This window comes from Pseudophryne corroboree, chromosome 7 (assembly GCF_028390025.1).
Source record: "Pseudophryne corroboree isolate aPseCor3 chromosome 7, aPseCor3.hap2, whole genome shotgun sequence".
NCBI lineage: Eukaryota > Metazoa > Chordata > Amphibia > Anura > Myobatrachidae > Pseudophryne > Pseudophryne corroboree.
Window position 1 is genome coordinate 34,418,690 of NC_086450.1, and position 13,605 is coordinate 34,432,294.

Genomic DNA, 13,605 nt, shown 5'->3' on the forward strand with positions numbered 1-13,605 from the left:
AGATGTATGGACTCCCGCCGCAAGAACAGCAGCGGCGGCACCAGTAGCAGCATCTCGCAAACGCCAACTCTTTCCTAGGCAGGCTACGCTTTGTATCACCGCTTTCCAGAATACGCACACAGCTGAAAACCTCTTACGGCAACTGAGGAAGATCATCGCGGAATGGCTTACCCCAATTGGACTCTCCTGTGGATTTGTGGCATCGGACAACGCCAGCAATATTGTGTGTGCATTAAATATGGGCAAATTCCAGCACGTCCCATGTTTTGCACATACCTTGAATTCGGTGGTGCAGAATTTTTTAAAAAACGACAGGGGCGTGCAAGAGATGCTGTCGGTGGCCAGAAAAATTGCGGGACACTTTCGGCGTACAGGCACCACGTACAGAAGACTGGAGCACCACCAAAAACTACTGAACCTGCCCTGCCATCATCTGAAGCAAGAAGTGGTAACGAGGTGGAATTCAACCCTCTATATGCTTCAGAGGTTGGAGGAGCAGCAAAAGGCCATTCAAGCCTATACAATTGAGCACGATATAGTAGGTGGAATGCACCTGTCTCAAGTGCAGTGGAGAATGATTTCAACGTTGTGCAAGGTTCTGATGCCCTTTGAACTTGCCACACGTGAAGTCAGTTCAGACACTGCCAGCCTGAGTCAGGTCATTCCCCTCATCAGGCTTTTGCAGAAGAAGCTGGAGGCATTGAAGAAGGAGCTAAAAGGGAGCGATTCCGCTAGGCATGTGGGACTTGTGGATGCAGCCCTTAATTCGCTTAACAAGGATTCACGGGTGGTCAATCTGTTGAAATCAGAGCACTACATTTTGGCCACCGTGCTCGATCCTAGATTTAAAGCCTACCTTGGATCTCTCTTTCCGGCAGACACAGGTCTGCTGGGGTTGAAAGACCTGCTGGTGACAAAATTGTCAAGTCAAGCGGAACGCGACCTGTCAACATCTCCTCCTTCACATTCTCCCGCAACTGGGGGTGCGAGGAAAAGGCTCAGAATTCCGAGCCCACCCGCTGGCGGTGATGCAGGGCAGTCTGGAGCGACTGCTGATGCTGACATCTGGTCCGGACTGAAGGACCTGACAACGATTACGGACATGTCGTCTACTGTCACTGCATATGATTCTCTCAACATTGATAGAATGGTGGAGGATTATATGAGTGACCGCATCCAAGTAGGCACGTCACACAGTCCGTACTTATACTGGCAGGAAAAAGAGGCAATTTGGAGGCCCTTGCACAAACTGGCTTTATTCTACCTAAGTTGCCCTCCCACAAGTGTGTACTCCGAAAGAGTGTTTAGTGCCGCCGCTCACCTTGTCAGCAATCGGCGTACGAGGTTACATCCAGAAAATGTGGAGAAGATGATGTTCATTAAAATGAATTATAATCAATTCCTCCGCGGAGACATTGACCAGCAGCAATTGCCTCCACAAAGTACACAGGGAGCTGAGATGGTGGATTCCAGTGGGGACGAATTGATAATCTGTGAGGAGGGGGATGTACACGGTGATATATCGGAGGGTGAAGATGAGGTGGACATCTTACCTCTGTAGAGCCAGTTTGTGCAAGGAGAGATTAATTGCTTCTTTTTTTGGGGGGGTCCAAACCAACCCGTCATATCAGTCACAGTCGTGTGGCAGACCCTGTCACTGAAATGATGGGTTGGTTAAAGTGTGCATGTCCTGTTTTGTTTATACAACATAAGGGTGGGTGGGAGGGCCCAAGGACAATTCCATCTTGCACCTCTTTTTTCTTTTCTTTTTCTTTGCATCATGTGCTGATTGGGGAGGGTTTTTTGGAAGGGACATCCTGCGTGACACTGCAGTGCCACTCCTAGATGGGCCCGGTATTTGTGTCGGCCACTAGGGTCGCTAATCTTACTCACACAGCTACCTCATTGCGCCTCTTTTTTTCTTTGCGTCATGTGCTGTTTGGGGAGGGTTTTTTGGAAGGGCCATCCTGCGTGACACTGCAGTGCCACTCCTAGATGGGCCCGGTGTTTGTGTCGGCCACTAGGGTCGCTAATCTTACTCACACAGCTACCTCATTGCGCCTCTTTTTTTCTTTGCGTCATGTGCTGTTTGGGGAGGGTTTTTTGGAAGGGACATCCTGCGTGACACTGCAGTGCCACTCCTAGATGGGCCCGGTGTTTGTGTCGGCCACTAGGGTCGCTTATCTTACTCACACAGCGACCTCGGTGCAAATTTTAGGACTAAAAATAATATTGTGAGGTGTGAGGTATTCAGAATAGACTGAAAATGAGTGGAAATTATGGTTTTTGAGGTTAATAATACTTTGGGATCAAAATGACCCCCAAATTCTATGATTTAAGCTGTTTTTTAGTGTTTTTTGAAAAAAACACCCGAATCCAAAACACACCCGAATCCGACAAAAAAAATTCGGTGAGGTTTTGCCAAAACGCGTTCGAACCCAAAACACGGCCGCGGAACCGAACCCAAAACCAAAACACAAAACCCGAAAAATTTCAGGCGCTCATCTCTAGTTCGGACGTTTAGTTTTGCAGGATACCGACAGCACTCCCTCCCTGGGGGTAAACTTTGGGACGTCCCCTACTGTATAGGACTCCAGTGTCCCCTAGTGGATGAAAGAGAAAAGAGGATTTTGGTACTTACCGATAAATCCATTTCTCTGAATCCTCTAGGGGACACTGGACGCCCGCCTCGGTGCTGTCAACCTGCTGTGTTCTAAGTTCTTGTTTTAAACAGTTCGTATAAACGGTGTTCCTTATTCGGTCAAGAGTTCTTGGCCGCTGTTTGATATGTTGTACGGTTCGGTTCCTCGCCATGTGCTATAGTGTCATGTCCTATTCTCTCAGTCAAATTTTTCAAACTGAGGGAGGAGGGATGTGAAGGGGGAGGAGCCGGCTGTGCAGACAATGCTAATTTTAGATTGTGCCACACCTCCGGTTCAAGGCTTCACACCCCTACTGTATAGGACTCCAGTGTCCCCTAGAGGATTCAGAGAAATGGATTTATTGGTAAGTACCAAAATCCTCTTTTCTACAATCCTTCTGGTTTGAACCACTGATGAAAGTAGAAGTCAAGTACCTTACGTGGAAGACGTTAATGTTATTGGCCCTGACTTCTGCTAGACGTGTCTCTGAATTGGGGGCTTTATCGTGTAAAAGTCCTTACTTGGTCTTTTACGAGGACAAAGCAGAGCTTAGGACTCGGCAGCAGTTCCTGACAAAAGTTGTCTCTGCATTCCATTTAAACCAACCTATTGTGGTTCCGTCTAGTTCTGGCTCTTCTGCTTCTTCAGAGACTTTGGATGCTTAGATCAGAAAGACGGATTCCCTGTTTGTGCTATATGATGCACAGAAAATGGGTTGCCCTGCTTCTAAGAAGTCCATTGCTTGTTGGCTTAAGTTGCCTATCCAACAGGCCTACAGTATGTGTCGGCAGCCTTACCTGTTCCACATTCTCTGAAGGCCCACTCTACAAGATCGGTGGGGTCTTCCTGAGCGGCTGCTCGTGGAGTCTCGGCCTTGCAACTATGCTGAGCTGCTACCTGGTCGGGGAAGAACACCTTTGTGAAGTTCTACAAGTTTGATACCCTGGCCAAAGAGGATACCCGGTTTGGGCAGGTGGTGCTGCAGACGTCTCCGCACATTCCCGTCCGTTCTGGAAGCTTTGGGACGTCCCCATCGTACTAAGTGAATCCCAGTATCCCTTATGGATGCTAGAGAAAATAGGATTTTAAATACCTACCGGTATATCCTTTTTCGTAGTCCATAAGGGATACTGGGCGCCCGCCTAAGTGTGTTGACTTTTATGCAGGTTGTTTCTTCTATATAAGTTTACCTGTTCAACTGTTGCTGTTTGGTTGCCAGCCGTTGCTGGTCAGTTTATGTTGTGGTGTGCTGGTGTGTGAATCTCACCGCTCGTTGTTATGTTCCTTCTCTCAAGTATGTCCATTCTCCTTCGGGGACTATTATACCTATAACTGCCTGTGGGAGGTGGCATAGAGGAGAGGAGCCAGCACACCCAGCTAAAGAAATGTAAAGTGCACCGGCTCCTTTGGACCCCGTCCATACCCCATCGTACTAAGTGAACCGCAGTATCCCTTATGGGCTACGAGAAAGGATTTACCGGTAGGTATTTAAAATCCTATTTTTTGTAAATCTAAAGGCAGTAAGGGGGCGTGGCAATGGCGGCATCCGGGTAGAAAGCAAGGCGCAGAAGCTCCCCGGGCAATTAATCCTACTTTCCTCCTAGCCCCCTTTCCGGAGCTGCATTCACGCGCACACTGCCTTCTGTGTCCCTGGGGCAGCGGCGGGCGTCCTCAGCTGGCTCCTGTGAGTGTCTCCTGGCCGCACCGGCTGCCGCCCGCACTTCCGGCCTAGGCCGCCGGACAATCCCCGGCCTCAATTTGGTGGCACCTCGCCGTGCTGCCGTTAGCGCACGCAGGCACGTACCCGTGGCGAAACTTGGCGGTACACGCAGCCTGGAGGACGCGGCACCCCCCTGCACCCTTTAAAACTATCTACCTGCATCTGTCCCCTGGTGTCTGGGCTTCTTGGTTTGCAGGAGGAGGGGGGAGGCTGTGGGCCCGGTGACCATTTTGGAAGCAGCTCCCTCTGCAATTTCCCCTACTATACTGCACTGAGACTCAGAGGAGCTTGTGGGGCTGGTTGGAGTGTCTCTGGGCACGCTGCCCTGCTTCCCAATAAACTGCCACCCATTGTCCATTGTCTATATATATATACCCCTGGGTCCTCCTGGCCCACCTCTCCTGTTTCATCACTGGCTGTTTGGGGCACATTTGATACTACATTTCTCGCTCACTGCTGGGCCCTCTGACACTGAATATTTGGGTGCCGACTGAGCCCAATTGGATCCGTGTTTGTATCTGGTCGGTGGTTTCAACTTTGCTAATATGGTGAAAGACAGTCAACGCGCGGCTGCTGCCAAGTTGGAGAAGTTTGCCTGGCAGTCTTCCACCCAACCGGCGCAGTCATCTCCTAAATCATCCCCTCCTACCCGTCCTGATCCCCCGGCTGGGGCTGACTCGGACGCGGCTATGCAGCCCTCTGCTCCATCCATTCAGCAGGTACTGGAGGCTATAGCGGCTAGCGAACAACGCTTGTTGGACAAAATGGAGAAAGTGCAGTGCGATCTTTCCTTATTGCGTCAGGATGTCCAACGTATCCGGGAGAGAGTGGGTGAGGCCGAGACGCGGGTTTCTAATCTGGAGGATCTCTGCGGCCCCCTGAAGCAATCCGTGTCGGCAGTCTCTCAAGTCTCAACAATGCAAACTAAGCTTCTGGATATGGAGGGGCGCCTCCGTAGAAATAACGTGCGGTTTGTGGGCCTGCCTGAAAGGCAAGAGGGGGCACATCCTGAAGATTTCTTGGAGTCATGGCTCAAGGAGGCGTATGGTGCAGAATCCTTCACCTCCCAGTTTGCGGTGGAACGGACCCACAGGGTACCTTTCCGGCCTTTACCTCCTGGTGCCCCACCACGAACTTTCATTGCCAAATTTTTGCATTACAAAGACTGGGACTCTGTTTTACGTCTGGGACGCACGAAGGGCCCCCTGCTTCGGAATGGAGTTCGGGTGTCGTCATTCCCAGACTTTGCAGCGAACGTCCAAAAAGACCGGGCCCAGTTCCTGCCTATCCAGCGGCGTCTTCGTGACTTGAATCTTCCCTACTCGATGCTGTTCCCCTCCAGATTGCATGTGGTGGCGGACGGGGAAACTAAGTTCTTCAGTTCTCCAAGGGAGGCGGCAGCCTGGCTGGACAGATATGCTCCGGGCGTCCGTCAACTAGCTCCGGACTGATATCCTGTTTTCCCTCCTACACGGGCTTGAAACATGCAAGTATGTGTCCGGGGAGCACCCTCTTGTTTTGGTGGTTCTGGACTTTGTTGCGTAGTAATATATATATACACATGGGTTTTTTTGCAGTGGGACTTTTGGTCTTTATACTACGCATAGGTTTGCCGTAGGCACTTGGATCTCCAGGGTTGGGTTTTGTTAGGGATATGTGTATGCCACTGTTTGGGAAGGTATACGGGGAGGGGGGTCGCTATCTGGGTATTGTTTGTTTCTATGCGGGTTCTGTTTTTCTTTCTTCAGTTTATTGTTTTCTATATTTCTGTTTTTTTATATGTGAGGTGCTGATGTGTTGTTTTGACCGGCTTGGCTCGTGGCCCGGGGTCTGTGGACGGCACGGTCTACGGGATAACGCTTTGTATGGGCGGGCAGGTGCACAGACAATTTTGATTACGGGGTCCCTTATCCACCCTGCGTATATATGTGATGTGTCCCAGATGGACATGCCTGCCTTAAAATTTTTGGCGTGGAATGTCCAGTGTATCAACAATAAAGTAAAGCGATCCCTGGTACTTAAAATGATTAAGAAATACGACCCGGACATTTTCTGTTTGAGTGAGACTCATCTAGAGAGAAATAGACTGCTGTCGCTCCGCAGACCTTTGGTGGGATGGGCGTATCATTCTTCTCACTCCTCCTTTCCCGAGGGGTGTCAGTCATGATAAAAAGAACTGTCCAGTTTGAATTGCTTACGGTAAATACTGACCCTTATGGCAGGTTTGTGTTTCTGGAATGCAAATTGAATTCCCGTAATTTTTTCCTGCTGTTAGTATATATTCCCCCACCTTTCTCGTATGATGTATTGCAGAAAGCCACCTCATTTATTACCCCTTCCCCCCCATACCCCTGTTATTTGCTTGGGGGACTTTAATAACGTGATGGACGTCTCCCTGGATAGGTGGAAGTCCCCTTCGGCTCCCGGGGTAGGGGGTACCCCATCTAAATTTGCAGACTTTCTGAGTAGTGTGCAGTGAGTGGACGCTTGGAGGGTTCAGCATCCTACACTTAGGCAGTTCTCGTGTTTCTCCGGCACACATGGCTCATTTTCCAGAATCGACCTGGCCCTGGTCTCGCCTGAGCTTCTGCCCAGAATCTTAGATGTTCATTATGAGGCGCGGGGGGTGTCTGACCAATCACCCTTGATGTTATCTTTGGAGGTGGAGTGCCAGAGGGGACAGTCTTATTGGAAGTTACATCCATCCTGGTTAGCTCAGTTGGGCGACTGTTCGGACCTGACAACTAAGTGGGAGGTTTTTTTTGCAGATAATGTGGGCTCGGCCCCGGCTCCTGTCATTTGGGACTCATTCAAAGCCTTTTTACGTGGTACGCTGATTGGTAAGATTGCTGCACACAAATTGTCATGCAGGGAGGAGAGAACACTTGAATCCGAGTTTAGGGACCTTGAGATCCGTTATTTGACAGAGGGCAACTCTGCACTAAAATCGCAAAGGCTCATAGCTCAGGCGACATGGCTGGCTCATCTCTCAGATAAAAATGCGCGTACCCTTTTGTTCAGGGCCACTAATTTGTATATGCAGGCGGATAGACCGGGAAGTTTGTTGGCCCATTTAGTGCATTATGACCGGCCTGGGTCTACGGTTGTGCAGATGTCTGGTCCTGATGGCTCCATTGTAGACAACACCCCAGACATTGCGCAGTTGTTCCTTTCATATTACAGGGATCTATATGGGTCTCGGCTGACGTGCTCCGCGGCAGACTTAGACATATATTTGAATAGTGTACCCCTCTCTAGACTCTCCTCTGAGGCTTGCAATTTTCTGGAGGCGCCTTTGACTTTGGAGGAGGTGTCCACGGCGGTGGGTTGGTCCCCCAGTGGTAAGTCTCCGGGTTGTGATGGCATCCCCGCTGAGCTATATAAAACGCATATAGAGTTATTTAACCCTAAGTTGCTTACTATGTTTACGGATACGTTTGCTACTAATCAACTTCCTCCCTCAATGTCCGAGGCTGTTATTATAGTGCTACCAAAGCCCGGTAAGGACCCCAGACTCTTGGAGTCCTATAGGCCGATCTCTCTCATCCCCACCGATGCTAAGATCCTGGCAAAAATTCTGGTGGTTCGGCTTAACTCGGTTATTAAGTCCATAATACATCAGGATCAATCTGGCTTTATGCCGGGCATGTCCACGTCTATTAACTTGCGTAGGCTGTATACTATTCTGCAGGCTCCACATGCCTTCCCCTCGGACTCAGTTGTGGTCTCATTGGACGCGGCTAAGGCGTTCGATAGCGTTCAATGGTCCTACCTGTGGGGAGTCATGAAATGTATGGGCTTTGGCCCTAATTTTATACAATGGATCAGACTGCTATATCAAACTCCGTGTGCCAGGATCTTGGTAAATGGTTACATTTCGTCCTCCTTTACCCTGTCTCGGGGTACTAGACAGGGATACCCCCTCTCCCCTGCCCTATTTGCTATAGCCATAGAGCCTTTGGCCTGCCTGATTAGGCCACACCCGGACATTGGAGGAATTGTTACGGGCGCTTGTGTAGACAAAATCGCCCTTTATGCGGACGACCTGCTATTGTCCCTATATGATTATGCTGTAGCTATGCCTATTTTGCTGCAGGTCATTGAGGAATTTGGCGGCTTTTCTGGTCTCTGTATCAACTGGCCCAAGTAATTTATTATGCCCGTCATTGGTTCTCCTCCCCAGATCCCGAAGCTCTCCTTGCCGCTATGCTGGACAGACCAGTTTAAATATCTTGGAATTCAAGTCACAAATAACCCTTCTGATTTTATACCCCTGAATCTAGACCCACTAACGCAACTGATTATACAAGAGCTTGGTGCAAGCTTCCGCTGACGGTGACTGGCAGGGTTAGTCTCATTAAAATTATAATTCTGCCCAAACTATTATATATTGTTTGCAATCCCCGGTATATATCTTCCCGGCATTCTTTAGGAAATTGAATGGTATATTATCATCCTTGATCTGGGCCAACAAAAGACCTAGGATAAAGCTGAACACCCTCACTAGGCTAAAAGCTGATGGAGGTTTAGCCTTACCCAACTTCCAAATATACTATTATGCGTCTCAGTTATCACATCTTAGCACCTGGATACAGGGCGGGGATGCCGGCACTCTACAATGGGCGTTTCTCCAGTGCTACTATCTGGGCTTCTCTCCGGTGCAGGTTTTGCTGAGTGGGAATGTTTCTCGGTACTCTCCCCCTATTGTCTTCCAGGCCATGAAGATCTGGCTTGCCTTGAGAGGTCTGCTTAGGTTTGATGGATTGGATCACTCCCCTCTGGCACTCTACTTCACTAACTTCACTAACTGAGCTGGGGGCTCTTGAGGGTGGGGTGGTGTGGGTTCCATACTCTATAATCTCCATATCCCAACTGTACAGTAATGGTACACTGAAATTGTTTCAGCAATTAAAGGAGGAATTTGGTTTACCTAATTCTTACTTTTTTAGGTTCCTACAACTCCGACACACCTTGCAATCACAATTTCAGGACTCACCCCCGGCGCTCCTTCACTTCCCCATAAAGACCTTTTTAAGCTTATTAAGCTCGCTGGGACGGATTAAGGTGATTTCTTTTACTTACTCGTACCTATTAAAAACACTTCATGCAGACCCTCTTTCGGGATTCCGTGTGCGCTGGGAGTGTGATCTGGGCCACATAGGCGAGGACTGGGAGCTTGCCCTGGAGTACCCAAGTGTGGTGACTAAATCACTCCGATTTCAACAAATACAGCTCTTTATTTTGCATAGATCCTATATGACACCGCCTCGGTTGGCCAGGTTTGGGGCTGTTTGCCCTAAATGCGGGGCCGCTGGGGGATCCTTTTGGCACCTTGTGTGGGAGTGTCCGTCAATTCAGGTGTTTTGGTCTGGGGTCGGGTCGATTCTGGAACACACGGGGATGCCTGGGAGTATGTTGACTTTGAGATTTTGTATACTAGGAATGGGGGGTCCTGCTTCGGGGTCCAAGTGGGAGGGCCTTTATGCTCATAGTATTTGTGCCCTGGCCAAAGTGTGCATTGCGCGGACATGGACGGCCCCGTGTTGCCCTTCTCTATCAGCCTTTAAGGCTCTGGTTAATGACACTCTTCTTAAAGACCGCTATGTATACATGAAAAATAATGCTATTTCTAAATATGAGAAAATATGGTCCCCTTGGATTACTTCTGTATACTCCTCCCCTGCCCTTGCGCTATGAGAGTACTGCGCCTTGTGGGCGGTGTGGGTCCTAGGTTCATACAAGGCCAAGTCGTGATATTAATCATTGCTCCATATACCTCACCTATTGTATTGTTATATTGCTCCTTGATGTTTTTTCTTTTTTCTTTCTCTCTCTTTCTTCCTTCTTATTTTTTATGTTCTAGAAATTTCAGTAGGCTATGTTACGGCCTACTATTTGGGGTTGTAATTGGTAAATAACTGGGGAGAAAATTAAAAATGTCTAATATGTGAGTTATGACCTGTTTACAGACATTAGATTTTCTTTGCATCGTGAGCTTGGTAGCAATATGGGAGTGATTATACATGTGACGTATTGTATCATGCTTCTGGAGTTCACACATGCTAAACACTGTTGTATTGCTTATTCTGTACTACCTGATTTCCCATGTCCTATGATATGTCTGTATTGCTGATCCTTTTTCGAATAAAAAAAAACCTCTATTTAAAAAAAAATCTAAAGGCAGTATGATGGAGACCATGCTAAAAGCTAGAAACCCAGCTCTGGCTTACTGAAGTATAGAAGATCTCTTGTGGTGTTCAGAAGGAATGTCCTACTTTTGTATAATTTAGTTTTCTAAAGTTCTTATGGAAATGTCCAGTTTCAGCATTGTAGGTCTTTCTGAAAAAACTAGAACTTACCTAGACTAAATTATTTCCATTCCAACATCCTCTCTCTGAACATTTGGATGATGTGGAAATTAGGTTTCTGAGTGGTCATGTCTACAGTGAGAAGAGTTTCCTAGTCCACACTGTTGTAATGTATAAACCCAGTCTTCTTTTGATTTAAATTAAAATAATTTAATGTATCATAATTTAGAAAAGGTCACAGAAGGGTTCAAATACAGTAATTCCAAGTGAATAAAAAGATCTCCTGACTTTAACTGCAACGTGTTTCACAGAGCACATTCAACTTCCTCAGGCAATAGCTGGCCCATAGTATCTTCTTATATTGCGGGAACAGTTCAAATACCACATTTCCCACCAGCGCGTAGAGCCATGCCATCTAAGCTAGTATTCTAAAGGCAATGTTTCTTATTCTTTAATACTAGTGATTTTAGAAAAATTTGAAAGGCTGCATCTGTGCAATATAGTCACCATTCCTAGAATCCATGTTTACCTTATTAATTGTCTTTCTCTTTGTTAACATATAAGGGTTTGTTTCAGAATTGCACGCAATTCTAAATGTGGCCAGCTCTTGTGTTTTTTTGTTTTTTTATTGTGTAAAAAAAAACTGTGCATGCGTTGCGACCTGCATATACATTTTGGAGCAATTCCAAGTGGTTCAGATTTGTTTGCATCCTGGTCACATCTCACTTATGGCAAAATATACTTCACTGGGTAGCAAAGAGATATTGCAATGTTATTGCCTCATTCCTACCTGCTGTACTAACATCACCGCATCACCGTTCTTGCCCGTCACCTCTCCTCATCTGTGGATGTCACTGTTTTTTTTCAGGTGAGGGAGATAAACCTGCACCGGGGAATCGGCCAGACACACTTGAAACAGGAGATAGACGCCAGAACCCTGATCATGTGCTGGAATGAATGCATGGAGAAGGCCTCTTACAACAACAGGCGGTTGGCCATTGAGGAATTCAATAAACAGAGTTACTGGAAGAAGAAGGGACTGGCCATCATCCCCATGAAATTCCCCATTGGCTCTATAGTGAAATTCTTTGGCCAGGTAAATGTTTCTGGGATTGTCACGTAGCGATGTCTCTTCTGTGACAAAGTCACGCATTATATTTTTTATCCAGTTTGTGACGTACAAGTACACACTATTGCCCCCTCTATTTTCTACTACCCATCTAGGCTCAGAGGCTCGGTTCTGGTTACTGATTTTTTAAAATTTATTTGGGGGAAGGGGGAAGCTGCTGTTTGTTTAACCCTATATAATTATATTAATAAAAGGAAGCCTGTACAGATTATAGGGAGTCTGTTCTGGGCCTCCATTCAGCCACAGATTGGCCGAGGGTCGCAATCCGCCGTCTGATCTTTTTATGACTGCAATCCACCATTGATGCCCGCTGGTTACAATCTGATGACACGCCAGAGTCAGACCCTTAAATTTACCCCTGACAATCTTAATATAGGTTATGTTATAGGTGCAGTATATGATTTTGTTAATAATTTTTCTTTACATTTTGGCCATGGGGCAATATGGGCCCTTATTGTATGTATGTACTTTGTATGGAAAAAAAAAAAAGTAAAACAATCTTGATTTAAATAAAGCTGGGTACACACTTGAGTGACGGGCATTTGTTCTGACATCAGAAACGAATGCCCGTCAGACACATTGGTACGATGTTAATGAAAGACGGAATGATCACTGTTCCGTCCTGCATGAGCAGACACGTTGTCCCTGGCGATATCACCAAGTTTAATGTGCAGCATATCAAACCTGGATGACGTGTCAGTACCCAGTTAAAGAAACACACACATACACAAAGTGTTGGCTCACGTCTCCTCCAGCAGGGGGCAGTGTTGCACAACTTTCACATAATCCGTGCAAACGTTTCTGCGCTTGTCACATGTGTAGTACCTGAGTTGTAATCTACCGTCAATGACCATCTGTTTTACCGCAGTTTTGAGCGCTATAAAATGACCATCACTATTAAATCGCCATAAAACCGCTGCATCTATCTGGCCTGTTGCAAAAATATTTTGTAACACCAATGAACAATTAAATATTCATACTTAATTATAATTCAGAAATAATATTGTCCCCCATTCAGATGTGGTTGGAGGTGCTATCACTGCTGCTTCCTTGGAAGCTGCAAGAATAGCTCTGTGTGTAAATGCAGCAGTCACTGCATGCAACACTGCCGGGCGGCTTGCGGCGGTATCCGGACTCCAGGTCGACAGCACAAAGGTCGACACACCTTAGGTCGACGCCAATTGGTCGACACACCTTAGGTCGACATGGACAAAAGGTCGACATGGGCAAAAGGTCGACAGGAACAAGGTCGACATGGAAAAAGGTCGACATGAGTTTTTCACTATTTTTTTCTTTTTTTTGAACCTTTTCATACTTAACGATCCACATGGACTACGATTGGAACGGTAAAGTGTGCCGAGCGAAGCGGTAGCGGAGCGAAGGCACCATGCCCGAAGCATGGCGAGCGAAGCAAGCCATGCGAGGGGACGCAGTGCACTAATTGGGGTTCCCAGTCACTCTACGAAGAAAACGACACCAAAAAAACATAAAAAACTCATGTTGACCTTTTTCCATGTCGACCTTGTTCCTGTCGACCTTTTGCCCATGTCGACCTAAGGTGTGTCGACCAATTGGCGTCGACCTAAGGTGTGTCGACCTTTGTGCTGTCGACCCTCAGTCCCAGACCCGCTTGCGGCACCCATGTGTGCAAAAGAAGGTGAGAAAAATATTTGGTGTCACAGGACCTCAGAACCGTGAGAAACATGACGCGATAAAGTCAGTACGGATTAATAGCCGGCATTGCTGAAAGATGCACCTCTGCCGTTAGACGGTCGCAGCCAGTGTGACATGCAGGTTATAATAGAG

At 47.3% G+C, this 13,605-nt stretch overlaps 1 protein-coding gene across 1 annotated transcript in view; it reads left to right on the plus strand.

Annotated features, from left to right (window-relative positions):
- Positions 1 to 13,605, plus strand: part of LOC134944339 (aldehyde oxidase-like) — a 145,370-nt gene that overhangs the window by 100,364 nt on the left and 31,401 nt on the right. Inside the window, exon 26 of the mRNA XM_063932921.1 lies at positions 11,539 to 11,766. Within this exon, the coding sequence (XP_063788991.1) occupies positions 11,539 to 11,766 (228 nt within the window). The remainder of the gene's footprint in view (positions 1 to 11,538; positions 11,767 to 13,605) is intronic.